The 25,658-nt window shown below is 46.1% G+C and overlaps 2 protein-coding genes across 2 annotated transcripts in view; one reads left to right on the forward strand and one right to left on the reverse strand.

Moving 5' to 3' along the window:
* MET (MET proto-oncogene, receptor tyrosine kinase) overlaps positions 1-25,658 on the forward strand; it is a 426,751-nt gene that overhangs the window by 76,627 nt on the left and 324,466 nt on the right. The window lies entirely within an intron of this gene.
* Positions 1,929-3,793, reverse strand: LOC147751325 (uncharacterized). The gene has a single exon (XM_086953860.1). The coding sequence runs from the start codon at positions 3,791-3,793 to the stop codon at positions 2,063-2,065; it is 1,731 nt and encodes a 576-aa protein (XP_086809986.1). The 3' UTR covers positions 1,929-2,062.

Here is a 25,658-nt window from a genome sequence, read left to right on the forward strand (position 1 = left end):
GTTTGAGAGGCTAACCTTAACAGAAACTCTAATACAGATTGTTTCCTAACCGAAGCTAACATCCTCATCTTGATTTTTGTATACTACATTTCTGGCCATATGGCAAGGTCGCTAACCGGTGTCAGGTCCTACTAGCTGCGCCTTACCTAGTGATGTGCGCATGCGCAGCCGGTCCTGGTAATTACCCGGTCTACGCCGTGAACTCCATTTACCCACTAAAGGAGGGCCCTTACTCTGCGCCATCCAGTGACGTCTTAAGTATGCGCGCGCGGGGTGGCTACCAGCCTAAGGAAAGCGTGACTACTCCAACCCGCGCCCCTTTGAAGCACCAGTTACCTTGCCCCTGGAGTTCTTGGAGTGGCCAATGGCCCCTCCCCCTGGACGGGAACCTCCCATGGATGATGCCCGCCCCCTCAGACCTTGAAATAGCTGCTCACCGGTCATGACCTTACCGCCACAGGCCAGCATTGTTAACCGACGATCTGGCCTCCCCCTACCTAGACCCAAATCAGCAATCTTGTTTAGCAAAACCCTCTAACCAGGCCCAGATATTGTTAGACCACAAGACATTCCCCGCCTCAGTCAAGTGTACTCCATTCCCTAGGTAATATTGTTCGCCCCAGATACACCCATGTGGAATCGTCTGCAACCGGGGGGCCCGAAAAAGTTTGTCCAATTGCGTGTTGATCCTCTTTACCGAGTGATTCAACGCCCTAACCGAGTCCCCCCCTCGACACTGCCACCGAGGGATAAGTTGCGACCATACTACCGTGCAACCCGGGCAAGTCCTGGCCACCCACCCCGCAGTGGAGATGATCTCCTCAATAAGGATGCGTCTCCCCAATTTGGCCAAATCATTCTCCCCCAGGTGAAGTATCACCACTGACGGGGGGGCGGGCTGTTGAGCTAAGAGTCCCTGGAAGAAGTCCTTGAACTGGGTGAGACATAGACCCCCTCTCCCGAAGAATGAAATGTCAAACCCCTTTTGCGCAGCCCTTTTTGAACGGTCTCCTGAAAGAAAAACACATTTAGCACGCCTCACATACGAGTGACCCACGATCCAAACCATTTTCTTGTGTTGATCCTGATGCTTGTTCCGTGATGGCGTGGATCGTTGATGCCCGGTGGAGAGTTCCTCCCCTGCGTCACAGGTTTGAGAAACTGCAAAAAACCAAAACAAACCGGGTGTGAGCACCATCCTGTCACAACACGTCAATTCGCACATATCGTTTATAACATTCAGAGGACCATCTCCCAATTTCCTTCACATTTTTAACCGGGAGGCCTCTTGCCACTGCCTCAGTTGCTGCCCCAATCCTAAATGAGTGAGTGCCAAATTCCTTGGGGTCCAGACCTGCCTGACTGATCGTCAGCTCCAAGACCCTTCTAAACTGGTACCTGGTCAAGGGCGTACCGTCGGCGTGACACAACAGTGCACCTCCCGCCGTGCCCCCTCGCTGTTTATGGAAAATTTCCACATGAGAAACCGGGCAGCAAGGATTGGCACGGGCTCGGTGGAGCACTATGGTGTGACCCCGTGACTCCTGGTCGGTTTTGGATTTCTGAATTGTCACCCACATGGTATCATCCCTGATTTTTACGCAGGCCCCCTGTAGGCCGCCCTGCTGGTCCTGTTTGGACGCTGCTACCAACTCACCAATTCTCAAAGCCCCATAGAAAGCCAGGGAAAATGCAGCTTTGAACAGAAGTACCTCCCACTCCGAGCTACAGACATTGTGCAGTGCCACCAATAAAGATGTCAGCCGTGCTAGCCCAATGGGCCTTCTTTTATCAGCAGGGTGACCCTGTAAACGGCGCCAACCCCTCAAGGCCTTGCGCACCATAAAGGTGTTAGTGGGGTCTCGCATACCCTTAGCCTGCGCAAAGAAGGAGACCGCCGCCCTATGCTTGCTCGCAGCCGCCACGGAGCGACCCTCCCTGTGCATCCCTTCTAAGTAGGCTGCAAAGCTGTCCTCCTGTGCCCACCTACCCTCCCATTCCTGCCCCAAGAAAGTACGGTAAGACAAAAACGCCCCTTCGTAAGCTGTCTTGGTCCTGGGGGCTAAGCTAGCAACCACGAGGTCCTGTAATCTGGGGCACCAATCTGCCAAAGTACTGCCGGGAAGTGAGCCGGAGAGGAGTCTGCTGCAGGAAGATGTTCCCTGAAAACCTGCATTTTAAAGCGAGAGAGGGAGTCAGCTGCATTATTGAGAATGCCAGGGACATGCTTGGCTTTGAAGACCACATTCATTTTCAAGCATTGCAACACAATCTCCTTTATCAGGCGCAGTATGAAAGGACAGCGCGCCCCCTGATGATTTATGCATTCCACCACGGTCATGTTATCTGACCAGAACACCACTGATTGATTACATAGGTGTTCGGGCCAGACCTTCAATGCCACCCAGATTGGGAAGAGTTCAAGGAAGCCAATATTGGTGGTCAAACCCCATGCTCTCCATTCTTCCGGCCATCGTTGGGCGACCCACTTGTTCCCCAGGATGGCGCCAAATCCCACACTGCCAGCCGCGTCTGTCCATAAACCCAACTCCGCTGATGTGGTGGGGGGACCGGGCCACACTACCCTGCCATTGAAACCCTCCAGGAATGCCATCCATATGAGCATATCCTGGCGAACCTCAGATGACAACCTTGTGCGGTGATGTTTCTCCCGTAATCCCCTCATTGCCTGGGCAATGGAGCGTGAGAAAGGGCGTGCCATAGGGATAACCCGCAGAGCGAAGTTCAGTTGCCCCACCACCTCCTGTAATTGCTGCAAGGAAACCTTGTGTTTACGTAGGCATTGTCGCAGTGCTGCTCTAAACCTAGACACTTTGTCCTGGGGCAACCTGAAGCATCCCTCCACTGAGTCAATTTCAATACCGAGAAATTCCAAGCAGGTGGATGGCCCAAACGTCTTCCCCGGCGCTAGCGGGACCCCAAAAGCCCGCATGAGCACGCAAAATTCCTGCAGTGCCCAGGCACACTCCTGAGAGCCCGCCGCACCTAAGAAGAGGAAATCATCCAGGTAATGCATGACCTGCTGATGGCCCGTCGCCTGTCTCATGACCCATTCTAGAAAAGAGCTAAACGTCTCGAAATATGCACATGATATGGAACAGCCCATGGGCATGCATTTATCCATGTAAAACTTGTCTTCAAAAGTGAAACCTAGGAGATGATGATCAGCTGGGTGGACTGGGAGGAGACGGAAAGCAGATTCTATGTCTGACTTTGCCATCAGGGCCCCTGGCCCCAGGGCACGCAATAGGTCGACCGCCTGGTCAAATGAGGCATATTTTACACTACAAATTGTTTCATCAATCGCATCATTCAAAGACGCTCCTCTGGGCGCCGACAGGTTGTGGATCAGCCTAAACTGGCCCTTCTCTTTTTTGGGAACTACTCCTAGCGGTGAGCACACAAAATTGGGGACGGGTACCCTCACAAATGGGCCAGATATCCTGTCCAGAGACAGTTCTTTGCTAATTTTTGCCGCCACCACTGTAGGGTTGAGTTTCACTGACAATTGATTTTTGCAATGGGCGCTACCTGTGTACCCCCCAGCCGGGATCCTAAAGCCTTGGGAGAAACCTTCCTGAAGTAGTGTGGCTGCTGTGTGGTCCGGATATCTATTTAACCATGGGATCATTGCCAGAACGTCTACAGGCGTGGGGGGACCCAACTTGTTTGTACTACACTGGCTTTCCTCTTCCCCTCTGACCCTGATTGCCCTGCTTGGACCTGCAAGATGCTTCGGGGTGAGAGGGATGACCACAGGCCCCACATGCATGTTTAAATCTACAGGTGCCCGGGGCCCTTGTGCAGGTGCGCCTATTAAAATCCCAGCACACCCCTTTCTTCTCTGACCCGCCGCCCCTATTCCTGCCCGGGACCTCACCCGCTTGGGGTGGCCGAAAGGGCTGTTGAGGTCTGGCGGAAAAAATCTTGACTGCACTGGTGGACTGATGGGGGGGCGAGCTCTCTGAGAATTGCTGATGACATGACATAGAGTCAACCTTGTCCCATGTCAGTGATGGATTAAATTCCAAGGCTTTCCTGAAGTTGACATCATACCCTTTCCACGCATCCCCAGAGTACTGTTCACTCCACCCCACAATCCTGCTCTGATAGCACGCTAATGGCGCCTGCACATTGGGGGGTCGTTCAGCCTTGATAGCTGTGAACACTGCGAAAGCCCTGATCCAGTTAAGCAGAGTTTCTTCCACCCTAAATCTAGAACACTGTGCCCTCCATTCACTTGGATGCATCCACTCCTTTAGCGTCTTTGCGTGCTCCATTTCCCTATTATCAAGCAGTAATGAATAAATGTGCACATATTTATCAGCCCAAATCATCTCTTTCACAGTCTGTGACACATGTTGTGCTAAATTCTCACTCCTGGAGGGTATAGAACCATCTCCCAAGAGAGGAAGCGCCACCTCCTTACCATTTCCAGGCACCTGGGCCGGCTGCCCACCACCTCCGTTCGGTTGGGCGAGACTGGAACCTGCGAGGGAAGAAGATGAGGGCACTGCAATACTGTCAGCCACCGCTGCAGAGTTAATCTTTTCCATCAATTTTTCCGCTTCTGCTGCATGATCTGACGAAGCCGGTAACACCCCCCCCTTCTGCAACCACCGCATCAAGGCCGTTATCTGAGATACCAGTTCCGGGGGGATTGAGTCTAAATTGCCTGCTGGGACTGCCGGCGCCACCGGGGGCATAACCGGCGGCAGAGGTGTGGGAGGCAAGGGCGCTGCCGGTGGCGGTAAACCCGTAAGTGGGATGGGCGCCACGGGTGAAGGGGCAGGCCCGGCAGGGGGGAGCGCCGGCGGATTGACAGGGGCTGGCGCTGCAGGAATAGGGACAATTGGCGTAGGTGCCAGAGGCGCTGGAGCCGCAGGAACAGGTATAATAGGTACCGGAGCTAACGGCTCTGGGGGGGGGCGCAGTGTACCTGGGCTTCTTGGCCCTAGACTTCTTAGGCGGGGTAACAAAATCCCCCCTTGGCAAGGGGGCCGTCCTCTGGCGAACAGGCCTACCCGATGGGCCAGGAGCCTCATCAAACCTCTCATTAAAGCGAGCCTCCAATTCATCAATTTTCCCCAATCGCTTGTTAATGTTGCTCATTTCAAGCATCATGGTCTGCATCATAACCTCCATCCTGGACCCTCCTTTACCACCCCTTGGCCCTGGCATGTTCAAAACCACCAAGGACTGCCTACACTCCTAATGATACAATTGTGCGTACTCGCGCTTTGTACCTTCACCAGATGGAGGATGTCCAGGGGGCTGTAAGCACCATGCAACGGCGGCCGCAACACCACCGGCTTATCCGGCTATGTCAGGGGTGAGTAAACCTAGAGTAGACCCACCCGGCGGCAACCAGGAGCGATGAAATGCTAGCCCCCCGTTCTCCTCTTACCGACCAGTCCTGCGTCCGCACCCGCGTCCACCGCTTAGAGCTGATCACTGAATTGCAGCTATGTTCTCCTTAAGCGCCTGTAATAGAGAATATGTCAATACCTGGGAATATGAGGTAGAAGTAATCTTTATGTTTTTAAATTTGAAAGTACACCCCAGACTCACTTTCACCAAGGCGGGGGCCCAATTTGTTGCAATAAATTAGAAGGAGGCCCAATTAAACACTCACTCTGGTGCAAAGTTGGAATAAATTAGAGGCAAACACTCGTTCTGACTGCAGGAACCCTTGTTTACTATTTACAAATTCGACCCCCAAAGTTGTAACAATTAAATTCGAATCATATACATGTATTCCAAATTAAACAATTAAAATTAAATCAAATTAACAATCTATCTTTGAACTGTCGAATGATTTACACGAAATTCCAATTTAAACTAAAGGTCTCCCATCCAGGTCCTGCCCTGGTCGACCCTGCTTCGCTTCCCTCCGTGTAAGCTGCACCACCCAGCCCGAGCGCGGTGAAAGAAACAGAGTGCAAATTAATATACAAAGCAGACGGTAACCATTCAACCACAAGGTTAACGCCACTGACCAAATTGCATTAACTCCCCTAGGGTCTCCCCTCCAGGCCTTGCCCTGGTCGACCCTGCTTCGCTTCTTCTCTTCGTTAAAATAGGAAAGAGATAATGAGGCGCTATGAACCCTGATTAAAGCCACCTTCCCGCGCTAACACTTGTCCCCCGATCAGAAAGACACAAAAAGGCTGCTGTACTGGTGGCGCGAAAAACACTTCCTGAATGCCGGCTAATCAATATGCACCGGCCAGCTGATCCCCGATGTGGCGCCCACCCTCATAAAAATACCTCAGGCACCGGAGACTGCCGGAACACGGCTACAATGCTTCCGGCCCCTCCCCCGACCCGACAAATACCTCTACTCCGGGAAAACCGCGGCAATCGTTGTGGACCGATTCTCGCTACTGCTACTTGCGGCGCCGGACGACCTCTGCTCCCCCCGATGTGTTCCTCGATCCGCAGCCCGTTGAACCAAAAGGGAAAGCACGCCGACCCTGCTCTTCGATCCGTGGGACGACCTCCGCTGCGTTCCTTCCACTATCCGACGGCCTGGAGAGGAAAGAAAAAACACAAGGTGACAAAAAACAAGAAGCCCCGAGCGCGGGGCACGACACGTTGTGGGGGAGCGTCCAGGGAGAAGAGGGTCTCCTGGGCGCTCCCCGCTTCTTTATCCCCAAGGGGCTGGGTGGGGGTGGCTACGCCCCCACCCAGCCCCTCCCGGCACGCCCGCCCCTGACCCGGACATCCTACCATGGTATCCGGGTCAGGGCGGGCACCAGCCAATCGGTGGTGGGGCGCGCCCAGGAGGGCACGCCCCACCACCGAGGGGCACAAAGGGAGGGGGCGATCGCCGCGCCGCCATGCGGGCGGGGGGGCCAAGAGCCCCCCCTTTTCATTCTAGCACACAACAACCTTTATATTCCAGTAAATTAACTTTACACATTTTTGGGAATATATCATAATTAGGAAAGCACAAATGAAGTACTTTTTCGCAATTCTGAAGTGTGGTGGAAACATACATTTGAATATGATCAAAACAAATCAATACATTAGGTAATGCCATTGACACACATTATCATTCGTGCACTGTATATTTTTATCATTAAAACCTAATATCAGTGTAAATGTAATTGTCATTTCAGTTGAAAATGCATTGTCTGTAATGGTAGTGCGCTGCCACCCAAGGCATACTCCACCCTACCCATCTCCACTCTACACCACTTTATTCCACTCTACACCACGCCACTCTACAACACTATACACCATAACACTCTCCAACATTCTAATCCCATCTACGCTATGCCACTCCACTCTACGATACGACACTCTACGCCACTCTGCTCCACTCTACACCCCTGGAATCTACTCCACAACACTCCACAACACTCTATGCCACTCACTCTACAACACTCTGCTCTATGACACGCTAGGCCACTCCACTCTATGTCATGCCACATCAGTTTACTCCACTTCACTCTGCGCCAATCCTTCTGTGCTTGTCCTTCCTCAGTTGCCAGTGTAGACATTATAGAAGTTAAAAAAAATATTAAAACATGTTTATGGGGAAGAATTTTACAGATAAAAACCGGGGGCCCTTCTCTGGGGAGAGAAGTCTGGTTTGGTGCCCTGGTCAGCCTGCCCGATGAGAGGACGGAGGACCGCTCCATCCCGTTTTATTTTGCTGCCTGCCCTTGTCTGCTTTATGGGGATAATAGATTGACACACGATGAGCTGTACGTGAACCTTGCCTCTGGGGAAATAGTCACAAACACTAAATGCTTTCATTCAACGTCAGGAATGCATATCTTATTTTCCCCGGTTTGAAGAAACGTGATTATCGTGCGGCGGGTGCAAGGGCAGTCCAGGCCTCAGCTGTTGGAGTCCATCTCCCCTGCTCTCCAAGGAGCAGATTCATTTAAGGCAAAATGAAAGGCGCTCTCTTTTCAAGCGTTTTCCATAGTGTGCGTGTCGAGAAAAGCTTTTAATAATAGAAATCAAAGGCTACACAACGTGACCCTCCAAGAGTCCCTCCTTGCTTGGTTTGAAGGGCAAAGCCATGAATAATATTATTCCCAAGAGCCAGGGTCCTCTCTCCCATCAGTGCTAACCTGGCCCTCTCCTCTGGTTCTTCTTTGCACATTGTTGTTCTTTCATACTTTGTCTGCAGAGAGCACTCCTAACACAGATCGCTCATGTTAAGCCAACATTGGTTTTCTAGATGGAGCTTGACCAGTAAAATAATACAGGGAAAGGTCAAACGCAGAACAAGTGGAATTGTTTTTCAAAGGATTGGAAGTGTTATGAATATTCTCCTATAAGACATATGAAATCATCTTTAATTATATTTCACACAAGTGATGAATGTACTTTCTAACCTTCCGAGAGTATATTTTCGGTGTAGATAGATCACGGGGAAGAGCTGATGTCAATTGCTACACCGTTCAAACGAGCCTTGCGTTCTTAAAATCCATACCTAAAGAAGAGTAATTAAAATGCTTGGTGATTTATTAATTAAAATGAGGTCCCTGCGTAAATGGAGCTGCTAAGACCCTCATTATGAATGGACCGGAAATTATACCGGCAATTCAAATCCCCCAAGGAGCTGCCAATAAGGGGGTAGTGGAAACTTCTGCGAGACAGAGTTACTGGGAGATGACTAGGGAGACCCTGGGGGTTCCCACATAAATTAGGAATTACAGGGGGAATCAGTTATTCCCTCTCTTGGAGGTGTTGGCTGCTTTCACCAGGTCGAGGTTCAAGGAAATATTCCTGGATCTGAAATTTTGCCTTAAACCTTGGAATCCCGATGACCTGGTAATTTTCTTAACAATTGCAATAATAGCATAATTCAGCCCTAAATCTTCCAAGAGAGAACCATACACTATTTCGTTTGTTTTAACAATCATGTGGTATAGGGTTGTGCAAATGTGTTCATGTGGCAAAATACAAATACAGTTTCCAAATGCTGATTGATGAGCCTATGGCAGTGACGTAAACATTTAAGTGCAATGGTTCATGCAAAACACATATTTGTCTACTTACAATTTCTGCTTCTGCATTTGTCAAGTAGAAGCAATGATTGTGCGGTGAATTTAATGATTGTGAAGAAGATCAAATGTGCCTACGATATAGAGGAACATGTGCACGTGCAGAGGGTAAGGTTTAGTTTCATTGTAGTCGATGAGAATGCTTCTGGTAGAAGGGATAAGGGCGTGTCCCATTCTTTCCATCACCTCTCCTTGTCTCGGTCGCTGACCACAATATCAGGTAACTCTCCTGTACAAACGAGCGGGCGAAGGAGGGCATGTATTGAAGTCTATAGCTGGTCCACAATCTATATGGTCATAAATGGATGTGGAAACTCCACTTTTCCAGGACACGCATTGATCAAAGAGTTGGGAGGAGGCAAGCTGAGCTCTGTTGTGGTAGTGAATGAAAACAAACTGCAGCTCAGCTGGAGGAAAGGCCGTCTCCACAAACTTAGGGCTGGAACAGAATAACAAACTTTGTGCGGTATCGAGGCTGTAAAATGCAGCTGTCTACGTAATCAGCGAAATACAATCCTGGGCAATGGTTACAATAAAAATATAATACAATTGTTATACTAAGATATGTGCAGTGTCAGCACATTTAAAAGCCTCACGACCCAAAGTTGACATTTTATGTGATTTAAAGAGAGCACAATGAGATGGAGTTGAGCTTGTAAGTCTGCTCAACAGGCATTGGCAAATCCAATAGGTGTGGCCTACCTATCAGTGTTTCTTCAATGAGTGGGGTTTTTGTATGATTTTGCACATCGGTGGGTCTATAAGTTAGAGAATGAATCAACGGAAGATTGGTGGATAATAAAATGTATGTATGAAGAGATAAGAAGGAAACAGAATCTGTAAGTCTAATGGAAAATATTACCAAGGGGTGATTAATAGTGCTTACGTTTAGTGTAATACTACATGGGATGCCAGCTTCTGCTTGCCTATAGAAGATGCTACATAAGTACATATATCTGTTGAGGATTGAGTGGTATGTGTCTCTCTTGGTACTAGGTTTTTATGTTTGCGCATATCTCCATGCAAGTACAAGTCTTTATATGTGTGTCACTGTGTCGTTCAAATATTAATCTTGCACAAAGTCCCAGAACATTCAGCATCAACTGCCTATGAGGGGAATAGCTACTGCAAGCCAATACGTTTGACGCAGAGGATATCTTGCCATCAAGAGCAGTAAGCTGGGGTCTCCAAAGACTGTCTGTAGTCCTAAAAGAGGGCCCCCTTCCCTTTCCCGCCCAGAAAAAGAGACCAAAAGGTAATTTGTGTTCCCAATTGTCACCTCAAAGGAAAAATAGTACACCTCTGCGAATGCCTGGTGAAGAAACCCGAATCTACAGTGGACGCTCTCCTGAGCACAACGTATGTAGCATTGAAGAGTAATATAAAGTATTACAAGGCTGCCAATTAACATTATGCTTCTGACTCTTTCAAGATGGTAGCATAAATGGTAGAGCGATCTGCACTGTGATGTGTAGCCTTTTACCTCATGCTGGAAGCGCAGCATCCCGAAAGAGCACACCTGATCGCCAACTTTAGGAGGAAAATGCAAAGCAATCAGACAAGCCAAACAGTGGTGCTGAGAGTTGATCGAGCTGTCTTTACTATTGTCTCTATGCCCCTGTGCCCTCTGAAGCAATGAAAGGCGAGATAGCTGATGGCAATGGGCATGACAATTTTGTGATTCAGCACACAGACTTGTTAAAACTCTAATGACCTTCTGGAGTATCCTAGTAGTAAATATGCTCTTTCGTGGTCAAATCAAACTAATGTGGGGCAAGGTATATGCTCTTCTATTCAGGAAGGGCGGCTAGCAACTGACAGTATGGCATTTATGGTCCGGCTTGACATTGCAACTGTCGCTAGACAATTATGTGAGAACCACCAGGAGAGGGGCTTTGGCTCTGCCCACATGTCCAGCTGCCTGAGCGTAAACTTTTAAGGCAACCTATGTAGATTGTTAGGTCTGGCTTGATAGTGCCTTTATAATCCAGACCTATGGTATTACCAGTTCTTGTTTACCTAGTGCTGCATACTGCTCCTGGTTTATTGTAAGCACTATATTTAAGTGGTGCCTTTTTGTTGGCACAGACTTTACACACCTAGAAAGGGCCGAAGTTTGAATTGTTCTTGCAAAAAGTGTGGCCCATGTCCTACCGATCACATTCCTTAGATGTGGCGGGGGGGGACAGGCACTGAAAATATGAATACATTGTGATTTACAGATCCCTTCAAAACACTTCTGTGGTTGATTATAAGTGCTGTAAATAACATGTCAATACTTTGTTGTGCCCCTGAAGTGAGCGATGAAGCAGGAAGCGAGGAAGTAAGTAACTTGAAGATTTATTTAGTAAAATACAACACCCATGGCTGAGCACTCCCGCTACGTACCAGAATCTCTGTCAACTGACTAACGTTAACAGAATCCTGGCACGCATCATTCTGAACCCAATCGTGGAACAGCATTTGAACAATACCATGAACTCATGAGATCAGAGACATTCATGCGCTGGGGACAATACGAGGATACCTCCATGAGATACTAAACAATGCAACTTTTCCCACTCCAAAAAGAACAAAATAAATGAAAAGTAACATTGCGAACAAATGAACATGTTAAAAACAATGGCGTTGGACTTGGCCCTTTTTGACTAACGTTCACTAAACTTTTTGCCTTCGCCCTAGACTTTTTTTCTGACATGGTGTTGCCAACTTAGATGCTTTGAGCACTTTGCCACTGCTGATCAGTGTCAAAGTGCTAGTGCTCCCTGTGTAAAGTGTAATGATAATTCGTTGTCCATGATTGGTATATTTGCCTTACTAGCAAAGCCCCTACTAAAGTGCACTATGTGTTCAAGGGCTAGTAATGCAAATTCTACTAATCGGCTTGCAGCACTAGTTGTGCCACCCACACTCAGGCCTGCCAAGGAGCGCGGGCACCCTGTTGTGGAAACTCAAGAACAAAAGTTTCCAGGTGAGTCTCTGCGACGCTGTGTGCGTATGCTTTGTGCAGCCTGAGACCTTCGTGAGGATTGTCCTGTGATCGTGTGCACCCAGAATCCAAGTGAGTCTCAGCGACGCTGTGTGCATGTGCTTTGTGCAGCCTGAGACCTTCATGAGGATTGTCCTGTGATTGTGTGCACCCGGAATCCAAGTGAATCTCAGCGACGCTGTGTGCGTGTGCTTTGTGCAGCCTGAGACCTTCGTGAGGATTGCCCTGTGATTGTGTGCACCCGGAACTCAAGTGAGTCTCAGCGACGCTGGGTGTGTGTGCTTCGTGCACCTTGAGACCTTCGTGAAGATTGCCCTGTGACCGTGCACCCCTGGAGCTCAAGTGAGTCTCAGCGATGCTATGTGCGGGAGCCCTGTTGCAGACTGAGACCTTTCTCATTGCCATCAGCCCGGATCGGCATCACCAGAGGAGCGGTGCCACCAGCCCAAGCCTGCCTTTGCTGAGGAGGAACCTCAAACCATCCCCGTCGGGGGGGGGGGGAGCTCGAGTTCCACTGCCCAAAATCAATGAAGGTGCATCGGAGGCCCAAGTCACGAGGAGAGGAGAGTCATGTCGCACCCCCCAGGTAACGCTCAGCAAGTGTGCGTGTGTCGCCACTTGTGGCGGGGTGCGGTCTCTGAGAGAAACACTCTCAGAATTTCCCATTCTCGCAGCGCGAGCCTCTGCTCAAGCTCATATCATGGCCTGTACTTGCCAAGGAGTGCCATGACCGGGGCCGGAGTGTGGAGCTGAACTTTGTTTTCACCATACCCGTGTTGGGGGCATATTTTGGCAGAAGCTGACCGTGAGTCAGTAAGAGTGACATAGAGACCGTCCAGAGCACCGTGATCGGTGCCGGAGTACATTATTATTGCATTACGCATAACATTATTTTTGCATTTAGAACTGCCTGACTGTTGCATTATGCATTGCATTAGGATCTGCCTGATTGTTGCATTACGCATTGCATAATGAACTGCCTGAATGTTGCATTACGCATTGCATTATTCTTGCATTACGAACTGCCTGATTGCTGCATTACGCATTGCATTATTTTTGCATAACTAACTGCCTGATTTTTGCATTACGAATTGCATTATTTTGGCATTATGAACTGCCTTATTGTTGCATAATGCACTGCATTATTTTGACATTCGGAGTGCCTGATTCTTTCATTACAAACTCTATAGCATTGCATTAGAACTGCATTGGATCATAGAGAGTTGCTCATTAACCCCTTCAGTGCTGATGACAAGGTCAACTCGTCATGGGTTTTACCTGCCCTGTGCTTATGACGAGTTGACCTTGTCATGAACAATGGGGATCATCTAAACTCAGCACAGAACGGGAAAACCCCCTAGCAGCCAAGGTGTTAATACTGGAAGAACCTACAAGGGCTTGCTGGCCTAATAACCAGCAAGGTTAAATATTACAAATATGCATATGTTGGATCTTTATTGTGTGGTCTCATCGTATATATTTTCTTTTATCAACATATAATTGTTTTTTTTATGAAACTCATGTGGAGTCCATTTGTGGTGTAATCATTGGGTTGTTGGGAGCGTGTTTGCAAATAATTTACACATTTGCCTTGAAGATAAGCCTGGCTGCTCATGCCAAGCTACCGAGGGGGTGAGCAGGGGCTATCTGAGAAGGTGTCCTTTCTTTCCCTGATTTAGAAGCAAGGGTCTCTATTTGGACTAAGGTACCTACCTCAGCCAACTAGAGACCTCCAGTTCAAACAAATGGTGAGTATAACTTGTGAGTAAATGCACAGGTACCTGTGGTGAGTCTAGGATACAAATTCATGACAAAACATAATTAAATCTGGAAGGTAATCTTCTTTTTCGGTACCCAATCACCAGTTGCAAAGAAACATCACAACTCGATGCAGCAGCCTTTGAGACAGGACTGTCGTGCTGACTAATTTGTGAGGTTAAACACCGAGAAGCAACCCAGCATTACCTTCATTTTTAGGAAGAGGCACAGAAGATGTAAGATCACACAACTAGCTAGTCCAGTCCCAATGTTCAAACACCTGTTTGGACAAATTGAGCAAAGAACTAACCTGTGCGTCCGAGAGATACACCAGCGATCTTTCATTCCACCACCCTTTATTACCAAGTAGCGCTGATCCTTTGCTCACATCGGTAACCTGAACTGGAGTGGAGAATTTAGATAAACCCATAGAAATCTTTTCAGGATTTTGGATAAGAACCCAATCGTTAACCTTTCGATCCATATTGCTGAAACTTTTCAGTGCATCACACATAGATTTCATGAGACTCTGCTTCTGCAATACTCGAGGCACAAGACCTTTGTCAACTTGGCTATGCTTGTCGTATTTGTTCTGCAACCAATTGGGACACAGATTGGTATGGGCACTCCTTCCCCTCAAGAGGATAAAAGGTGGAACACCTATGGTGCAATGAGGTGATATGGTATAAGACCATAATTTGGCCTCAACAAAACCTTGTACATCATGACCAGAGGAAAGAGCTGCCTGAATAGCATCCTTAACTAACCTGTTTGCCCTCTCGACCAATCCATTAGACACTGGAGGATAAAAAGCAACCATATAATGGCTAAATCATTCTTTGCTAAAAATGTGCACATCTTATTCGAGACAAAATGGGTACCATTGTCTGTTACAATAACGGAAGGCGAGCCCTCAACGGCAAAAGCCTTCCTCAAGAATTTAATGGCATTAGTGGTATTGGTTGTATCACAACACGTATGATTAATTCATTTATAATGATAGTCAACCATTAAGATGAGGAATTTGAGAAAATGAGGAAAAAATCATAAGACCTGGAAAAATCTAAACCAACCTTGTCCTATGTCCTGTTGGGAAAGGGATCGGGATGCAAAGGTGTATTCATCAACTTCCATTTCTTATCTGACAATAGACATTCAGCGCATTAATCAATACAAAATTTGACCTGAGGTTCCAAGGAGGGCCACCAATAATACAAATTAATTAGTTGAGAGGTTTTTGTAACACCTAAAGGACCATGGTGCACAGATTTAATGATGTCTTCCCCGAGACTTGCCGGGGGAACAAATGATTCATGTTGCATGACTATGCCATTGACAAGGGACAACTCTAATGCTACCATGGCAAAAGCTTTCAACTCACCAGTAAGCTTCCTATTCTCCGGACATCCTTTAACAATGTACTCCATGACCTGTTTGAGGATTTTATCTTTGCTGTAAGCTTCCATCCAAAATCGTTCTGTGATGCTGGAGAATTCCTTGATGGCATTTAGGGCTGCCACGATACATTCCGTGTCCTCAAAATCGCCAACTTCTAAGTCATCATGAAAGTCCATGCGACAGAGACAGTTATCCCTTACATTTTTTCAACCAGAATTATGCTTAATAGAAAAGTGAAACTCTTGCCACTTCGAAAGCAATCTAACCAATCATACCAGGATCTCTGTCAACTGACTAACATTAACAGAAACCTGGCACGCATTGTTCAGAGCCTGATCGTGGAACAGCATTTGAACAATGCTTTGAACTCACGAGATCGGAGACATACACGCGAAGGGGACAGCGTGAGGATGCCTCCATGAGATACTAAACACTACAGTGCGACACTTGACTGGAAGTCAGACAGTTTAAATGCCATTGGATATGCAATGTGTAGATGGTATTGTGAAATGTCCATGCCTTTATTCTCATAGAATGATGATGATAAACTTTGAATCATTTGCACACTTTTTTAAGACACTTACAGCCCTTTGTCCCTCGACCAGTGTAAATCAGCTATTAAGTACTTCAGAAAGAGTCTGAAACTCGAAAGGATAGGATCAAAACCAAGGACCATCAAGGAAAGACAAAGTTATCAGTATCAACTTCTTTCCCGATGCACAGTGCCTGAATTAATTAAAACCTCTCATACATTCACGGATGCCTGAGCAGTATTGGCAACTTAAGAAAGAAACAAGAGCAATAGTCTAGCCATACCACCAAGGCGTGGAGCGTTGGAGTTAAAAAAAAAGATGATTGTCCTCTGACAGCAGACAACAGTCAGTCACCTGCTCATCCTGTAGCCCAAACCTCATATTATTCAATCCTTGGCAAAAGCAAGGAGATGATGGAAGGAGCACTGAAAATTTAAAACACTCACCCCAGTCACAGATCTGGGTTGAATCCATCATCGTTCTTTACCTCACTTTACCACCCCAGTTCAGACGCAGCTATATGCAAATCACTCTTCACCCTGTTCTTCATGGGAACAGTCCAGCCCGAACTGTCAACCCATGTCTTCCCTGGACTGTAAACAAGCATCCTGGGTCTGGTTTCGGAGGAACACCCCTCATCAGCCAGGCTAGCTTGAATCCAGTGGCAAAGTGAGCAAGGGACCCATGCCTGGGCATTCCCTGCAAACTTAGGAGGAACAAAGCAAATTGAAGGAAATGATGCACGGAGCACTGAAACTTTTCAGACACTCACCCCCAGTCACAGACTGGTTTAAATCCATCATCGTTCTTTAGCTCACTTTCCCACCCTAGTTCAGAATCATCCATATGCAAATCAGTCTTGACCCTGTTTCCCATGGGAACAGTCCAGCCCGAATTGCCAAGCCAGGTTTCCTTGGACCAGAAACAAGCATCCTGGGACCAGTTTCGGGGTAACACCCATCATTTGCCTGGCTAGCTTGAATCCAGTGGCAACGTGAGCAGGGGACCTATGTCTGGGCATACACTGCCAACTTAGGGCGAACAAAGCAAACACAAGTAGATGATGGACAGAGCGCTGACATTTTTCAGACACTAACATTCATCCCCAGTCACAGATCTGGTGTAAATCCATCATCGTTCTTTAGCTCACATCGCCATCACAGTTCAGATCCAGCCATATTCAAATCGGTCTTGACCCTGTGCCTCATGGGAACAGTCCAGCCCGAACTGCCAAGCTAGGTCTTCCCTGGACCGAAAACAAGCATCCCGGGACCGGTGTTGGGGTAACGCGCCTCGTCAGCCAGGCTAACTTAAATCCAATTCTTGCCAAAACTGAGGCAGGTGCTTTAATTCTAACCTCTAACTGTTGTAATTATGCACAGATCACTTCAGTTAAACATGTTTACGTCACTCTAGCCGGATCTTGGGGAGCAACAGGCGTGAGACCAAACACAAAGTTGAGTACTAAACAGTCATCTTGAAGCAATCATATGCTCAGATTCCCTGGCTAGTAGACTGCTGCACAAATCTAAGCTAGCATGTATGCGGATCACCGTATGAAGACAGCACACCAGATGGAAACTGGGCACGTGGAATTCTGACGTCATCCTAGCTCTCCGATAGAAAACAAACAACGGATGAGGAGAAGCCTATAGACTGTTAAGCATCACTCTGCTGGTTTCCCTCAAGTTGTTGTCGTTCATTGATTTAAGAGAAATGGTGTAAATAAAAGGGGGTTTCTGATAGTTTTGCACTCTTGAATGCCTTGGAGTGATAGAAATAAGGAAGTTCCACCTCTTCTGTTTTCAGGAAGACATTGTGCCTCTCTTCCCAAATCAGTACAGTTCGGACGGGGCTCGGCACTGTGGAGAGCCCAAATGCCACTCCAGCCCAAGAGGCCTAACTGCTGCTGTGCGGGCACTCTCCTTGTGTGGCAACCATGCTGCTGCTTTTAGCACCGCACACAACAGCTGCTCGGACAGCTGATGTATGCGTGCTGTGATCATGATAACACCGACTCATTTACCTCTATTTTTCACAATGCTGAGGCAGCTGTAAAGGGGCAAATTGCTGTCACTCACAATTAAGGGATCAAATGGTGTAAAGGGGCTGCCCCACCACTGACAGACGAACAGGCCAATGGATGAAGAGAGCTATTTGTGCACTCTGTAGATGTATAAACACATCGATTCTTATTTCAGATTTTTGTTATGACATGAGGCTAGGAAGACAGCTTAAGCAGTCTCGAGACCAGACATGAAAATTATAGCTTTATTAAGTTAAGTGTACCTGTAAAAATAAAATTATATTAGGAGCATTTTGGTTGAGATTAACCTAAACTTTAAAAACTACATACAATTGGCAGTTATGGTTATCAGCATCACCTCCGCCCTCCAAGAGCCGAAATCTAAGGTTCTTGTTGTAGAAGTATGACATTGGATATATTTTGATTCTGACATCAATATTCGTATTTGACCAATTCCATTTTGGTGCCTCCATAGTCCTGAGGCTCAACAATGTCTGGGGTGACTCCATGGCACCTCAAGAAAACTGGTTTTACAGCCGGACGGTGCTGCTTGGCCGACAAGGGTTCACGTATCGTGAACAACCTCTGGTATAGGTGTGCAGAACATACAGAGGCACAGGATCATATTATAAGTAGGTTAGATAGGGTGAGGTATGTGCCACAATCAGTAAACGCTGATAGCCTGCAATGTATGTAGTACCTACCAGGTTTGGTAAACACCTTCAGTTCTGTGTTTTTCTGCAGGAAACTAATGAGGTGCACGCAGGTTATGGTGGTTTTTATACCAACTTCTAAATGTATACACATTTTCAGTGCATTTTTCACCAGAGGAAAAGTGCAGCAGGGTTCATTCAGTACTACACAACTCATTATTCCGATCTCTGCGCAAGTAGGCATTTGCAAAAAATAAATTTTTAACTGCTGACCCATAATTGTAACTTAAAAATGGGTTCTGTTAGCGCAAGCTATTGCTTTGCAAGCTTCAAACATTTAACACAGCTTTAATTAGTGTTGTCTTCACAGTGGCAGCCTGCACCGAAGAGGGACAAGGACACAAGGCACAGTGTAAGTGAGACAACAAAAGCCTGCTTGTGTAAGACGTCCTCCACTCCAGCACTATAATCAAAGAAGGACAACTCAAACCACGACGCTGTGCTTATCGAGTGTAAGCACTGAGCAGACACTCATACATGCATTCAAGACACTCATACATGCATTCAAGACACTCATGCATGCATTCAAGACACTCATGCATGCATTCAAGACACTCATACATGCATTCAAGACACTCATACATGCATTCTGCTTCTCAAGCTCTGCCTGTCGGGCCGCAGGGTCAACGAGGAACAGCACCCCCTATCTTCGGTGGCAGCCATTGAAAGTGCGTGATGGGACACAGCTGGGAGCCGCATAATCACATGATTAACTGCTCAAATGATGTTCTTTCGGTTTGCAGGTCTGCATTTCAGCGAGGCGCTCAGAACGCCTGCACATAGGAAAACAAAATCACAATGAGGTGAGAGAATGGAAAGGGAAGATGGGCTTTAGAAGATGAGTAGATGCAGAGTGTGGGTGTGCAGATATAGGTAGCATTTTCAATATGCACACTCTGTTCAAGATCCTGTAATTGTTTCGTTGATCATGGACAATAATCTATTAATCACTATTACTAATGAGTCTTCGATATAAATATTACTTTTTCTGATACCCTACTTTTTAGAAAATTTGTTTTATATATCTAGAAGAGAGGTGGGTGAAAAAGCATGCCAAAAGCAAATCAGGCAACAAAGAAAAATGGACATATTTCCTGCCTGAGCACTTAAGACGGCCAGTATGCAGGCTCCCCACTCCACCTTACCCCATGACCTGCCCAGGCTGATGTGGTCTGCCCACAGAGATTTGAATTGGCTGCCAACAATCACAATGTGGCAAACACATGGCCCTACTCTCATTGGTTAAAGGGTGTTGTCCTATCATATACCTATCCTGATTAGGTGAAAAGGCTGCCAGCCTTTCAACCAACGAGAACATAGCGAAATGTTTGGAACATTGTGATTGGCAGCTGGCAGTCAATCTGAGCATAGCAAACACAATAAGATGATGGCAAAGTGCTGAAACTTTTCAGACACTCACCGCCAGTCCACAGATCGGGGCTGAATCAATTATTGCTCTTCTGCTCACTAAGCCGCCCCACTTTGGACCCAGTCTTGACCCTGCTCCTCAAGGGAACAGGCCAGCCTGAACTGCCAGGTGAGGTCCTCCCTGAACCGGAAACAAGCATCTGGGACCAGTAGCAGGATATCACCCCTCTTGAACCAGGCTAGCTTGAAACCAGTGGCAAAGTGAGCAAGGGACTCATGTCTAGACATATTCTGGCCAATTAGGGCAAACATGGCAAAGAAAATTACTCTCATTCACAATACTACTGTGCTGATGAAAGTGGTGTGCAGGCTCCTCTCTATTTAGTTCAGGTACTCTTTGTTCCAATTTGTAGCTCACTTGGGTAGCTGTCCCCTCTCTTGCTTAAACCTCAGTTATTGTGCTGGCCTCTGCAAATGTAATGCCTAACGAATCATTATGAAACAGTTTATTATGAAACGTTTCATGTTTTCACTGTTATTTCCTTAAAATTAGCCATTTTCCAATACTAAATAAAATAGTTCTGCACTGTGTGCGTCACTTTGGAAGATATCTTTTCTGATGGAACTATTGCCTAATGAAGTCTTAGAAAAGGCGATTTTTTGCTGTTCTTTGTTTGTCTCTGAGGAGGCTGAGGGGTGAGAGACGGCTTCTATAATCCTAGGAATAAGTGGATTATAACTGGTTTTACACAGCATGTCAGACGTTTCTTAGCCAACGTGTATGGAGAGTGCTTTAGCATAATGTGCTGTCTTGGCCTTGCAATGCGATGTTGCGCAGATAATAGGATTATTTTCTCTCTGTGATGTCACTTTCTGGCTGTCTGAGTGTGTTGACATTCCTTCTCTCAAACAATCAAAAATGCACGTGGGTGAAATTATAAATCGATGACCTCTTGCAGATGGATGCAGTTCTGTGCCTTTATCTGTTCCACCTAAAACACATTTAGATGTCATGCTTAGGCTCAAAATAAGGTTCTTGGCATCAGTTTCAGGCCTTTGAACCTGATGAAGAGAGTGTAACAAATCACTGGGCATCGTTCCAACCTGTCCTACATGTATATTAATTCCTGAATCGCTGCAAAATCAAGTAATGCTTTTCGGGGTGGTCTTGTAGAAGCCCCTTGAAATGCTCCAGAGATGGACAAATGCCTGGTAATTGGGCTACAGACATTTCGACTAATTACGGGAGATTGAGCGGTGATAGTGGATGGGGTCCTGGTAATACCACAAACCTTGGTGAAGTATCTCATATGTCTCCAGAAGCCTGTTATTTCAGAAGGAGATTTATGATATTGACAAACACTAACAGTATTCCCACTGGTCATTCCCCCAAATCTGCAGACATGTTTAACTTATTGCAGACATTGATGAAGTGCTCCTAATACGGACTCAGCCATATTCCACAATATCTTTTAATGTACAATGAAATCTGGGACAATCATTGTGACGCGATGGTGTGTGTTGGCTTTCATGACACGCCAAGGAGTATTTTGGTTTTTTGGGAGACCAAGCAATCAGCACTCATTCCACAGAAGGGGGAAAATTCACTAAACTTTTATCATTGCCGTCACTTCTGGAATTCAAGAATAAATTAATGCCCAATCCCTCAAAAATATTTCTGAATCAAACCATGAGTCACTGTTCTTGCTTAGCTTTGCTGTATTGAGAATGCTTATATTTGAACCCCAGTTTATAATTTCTATATTTCCCATCTCCATCATGTAGGTATCAAAAGGGAGAAGTTTAGTGCATTTTCCTCTGACTGTGGCATGTGTTTTGTGGGCGTCATTCGTCAATGACTCCTGGCCATTTTATGTCCATGCCAAAGTGCTTGATAAATGGAGGCCGCTGTTGGTACTGTAGCCTTTGGCCCCACTCTGAACTGTAATATGACAGAATGTTTTGGTCTCTGCTGGTGTCACTGTAGAAACCAAAATGTAATTAAACCGAAAGGAGAAAGGATTTTTCGAGGAAAAGGGACACAATGAAAGATTGAAGTCAACAGCATTAAACGTACTGGGAGCCGACAGTGAACGAAACATACTGTGATGTTTATTTATTACTATTACACAGATGATAGATGGATAAATTGGATTATTCCTACGTTGTAATGGAAGAAGCTAATTACATCCTTCCATCAGGAGACCACAGCGGTTGTTATTGATCTGACATCCTCAGGGCAAGGGCAGTAATATTGAATATAATAAGAAAAGTACAAAAACCTTCTTCCAGTCCATGACATCCCTGATCTCGCCCATCAATCCAATGGGCTGCCCCAAAAGATTAGAAACGGTGACGTCGTCACTTACTGATGTGTTTGCACACAGTTCTTCGACGGTCTGAGCTAAAGCATCAGCTGTGCCATATTCCTTCCGTGGTCTTCTTCTGTTCCAGCCCAAATGCCTCTGGACATAATAATAAAGACTAGGAAAAATATTGGTGAGGGAACGGACAAGCATATATCTCGAGGCACACGAAATTGCAATTTAGGAACCGTTTGCCTTGTGATGTCTTTTGGGAAATAACGTATGAAGGTTTCATAAATGCCATGTATGTTTTCTATCTCACTGCTATTGAATTCTGTTTGTTAAAAAGAAAAGGCAATAATTCCAGCAGTGTTGCAAAATAATGATTTTTTAAAGTTACTGTATCAAGATCTAAATAGAAGCACCAGTACTACTTCAGTTCAGTTCAGTTCATAAACTTTATTCGGGTAGCAAAAGCAAAGCATCATGCAGGTTAGAAATACATGGCAATAAAAACATTTACAGTGGTATAAGCATAACATGTTGATAAGTTAGATTACAAGTTAAAAGGGACTTCATTAGTAATAAATAAATAAATTACTATTATATAAAACACTATATCATCCTACAGTTGTACAAAGATAGTCAGTCATAATAAAATCTCAGCGGTCGGACATAGTCTTGCGGGCTGTAGTAGCAATTCTCAAAAATGTACTTATACGAAAAATCAACTCTTCGTCAACCAAAGAGACTAAGCACATGTAAGCATTATCCAGACTAATAGGCCATTTCTTTTTTTAAAAATGGATATAAAAGCCACTTTGTGTATTTTATATAATACTTGCAGAAAAATAAAAAGTGTAAAATTGATTGGCAACTCACCCTGTCACAAGGGCATGGTACGTGATCAAGGTTAGGGTGGTAACCAAGGGGGAAACACAGTGCAAATCGGACAGTTCCTGCTCTTAGGCCGAATAGTAGGCTCCTTTCCCAATGACTCATGCATAAGGTGAGATGTATAGGTAAGGGATGGTAATACTGTTCGATGGGCATATAGCTAAGAACAGAAGATTTCTTGGATTCCAATCCAATCCTTTCTGTGTTATATAAGGTATAGAGGGCATCTCTTAGCTCCTTTTTAGACACAGTTTCAACTGTACATGGATTTAAAAAGATACATTCTTTGTTGACACTGTGCAAGCTTTGGTGCACTCCACTCAACCAAGGAATGTCCATCCCTTTGTCACACATAACGCAGTCTTTAATAATCTCTCTGGTAAGGGAGGCAGCCCGGTTCTTCCATACTGAAAACCATAAAAAGAGCAGGTCGAGCACATATAAAATCCGATATAAAGTTAAGATTAAGTTCTCAGTGGCAAATATATTGTGGGGTAGAGATTGGGATACCCAGCAGTTTCCTACAAAACCTGTTTTCTTCCTGCTGAATACAGGAACTGTTTGCAATACCCCAAATGTTAGCCCCGTATGTGGCCACAGGAACGCACTGTAATTAAAAAAAAATTGAATAGCTAAAATGGCTCCAGTGGTCTTTGGGCGGGGGAGGCTAAGGATTGAATTGGTGGCATTTGAGAACTTGCTCCTGGAGTGGGCAAGGTGCTCAGTCTAGGAGCCGTTCACAGCAAAGACCAGCCAGTGATAAGGGAATGTTGGGGTGCTTGTCAATTTCTGACTACACACTACAATAGAGCTTAGCTGTCGCTTCCCAGGGCCACAGGACTTTAAAAAATATTTTTTTAAATTAACACATAGAACCAAGCTGTCCAAATACCTGACAAAAGTCTGAACTAGAATACGCAGGGAGCTCGGGGTGCAGCCTATGAGGACCGCATCATCTGCGCATAGTAACAGGGGGAGAGTTTTCCCATTGATTATGGGAACGCCGTGAGTCGAGCTTTTTAGCGAGTTATTCAGCCTATTTATGTAAATAATAACATGAAGGGGGGGGGGGGCAAGACACAGCCCTGTCTAAACCCCCTTCCTACCTTAATGGCTCCTGAAGCCTCTCCGCCCATGCCAATCCTCCCCTGTGCCTGGAGGTCTTTATGAAGGTACGCTAAGAAATGTTCCAAAGGCTCATCTAGCCCATATGCCAGAAGGGTTGTCCAAAGCTTTGACCTATTAACAAGGTCAAATGCTGAGGACAAATCCATAAAGGCCAGATAGACCGGGATTTCCATGCGATGGTATGTTTTCCATTGACCAAATTGAGGTTAAGACATTGTTCATTTGTGCCCACCTTGCTGCAGAAACCTAGCTGACAGTGCTCTAAGATGCCATTTTCCTCTGACCAGGTTAAGATCTTGTACAAAACTCTTCCCAATATTTTTATAGTATTGTCGATCAGCGAGATCGGCCTATAGGTGCTAGGCTGGGACTGATCCCCTTTTTAAAATATTGGAACTATGATACTCTTGGCCCACTTATCAGGTAGCGTAGCATGGGTTAGACTATTAAAAACATTCAAAAGTAACGGAACCCAGAAGTCTGGTTTCCATTTTATTAAATTGATTGGCAGCCCATCAGGGCCAGGTGCTTTGTTCCCAATACTCTGATGGATAGCCTCTTCTACTTCAGAGATAGTTAGCTCTATGATGGTAAGTGGGCCAAGATCATATTGCTCTGTCTCTGATTGAGGGGTAGCATACATTTTTGAGAAATGTTTTTCCCAAGACTCACTAGAGATATTGCAGCTGATGGGGGTTAATAGCTGACCCATCGATCGGAGATCCCTTACTGGGGACCAGAAGATGTTGCCCTTTTTTAATGCTTGTGGCCTGTGATAGGGTTTCTCAGCGTTTGGTGAGAAGAGCTCCCTTCCTATTCGAAATCGCTGTGTTATATTTCCGCCTCGCCAGTGGTACATCTATGGCACACCTCGGATTTGATTAAAATGCCCTACGGAGACTCCTATTGGGCAATATACACTCATGGTCAAACCATCTGGGGTTGTTTCCTGCCGGGGGTGCGGGTTTCGACAGGAGAGTTTTAGTGGCCAAACAAACCTGGACTACCTCAGTGTGTGCAGTTTGTAGTGACAAGCAAGAGTTAATGAGATGCATATGGCCCTTAACTAATGTTCTAAAGAGTTTGCCACTATCAACGCCCTTCCATATTAATCTTAAGTTATCAGTTGAGGGCGTGAGGTTTTTAGCCCCACATTCAGAAGGAAATACAGGCTGGGGTGCAGATCTCAATACTATTTTAATAGGGTTGTGATCCCCATGATCTGTGGCAATAACCACTGCGGCCATTAGTTGGTCTTCAAGAGAGGGGGAGATAAACTTAAAATCGATAGTTGAGCAACATCCCCTTCTCCTAAATGTTGGTAATTTGTGGATGGTAGCATTAGGACCAACCACCAGATCCATGACATTGGCCAGATTATATGATCTTAAGAACATTGCTAGCTCTGCACCCATACGAAGAGAGGGACCAAAATTGCTTGCCCCTTCAACATGCTCCATATCAATAAGTTTGGCATTGAAATCTCCCCACA

Source organism: Lissotriton vulgaris, chromosome 1_1 (assembly GCF_964263255.1).
Source record: "Lissotriton vulgaris chromosome 1_1, aLisVul1.2, whole genome shotgun sequence".
Classification (NCBI taxonomy): domain Eukaryota; kingdom Metazoa; phylum Chordata; class Amphibia; order Caudata; family Salamandridae; genus Lissotriton; species Lissotriton vulgaris.

What these genes read in the sequence shown, in the direction of transcription:
- LOC147751325 (XM_086953860.1), bottom strand. Translation starts at nt 3,793, where the DNA reads ATGCATGTGGGGCCTGTGGTCATCCCTCTCACCCCGAAGCATCTTGCA.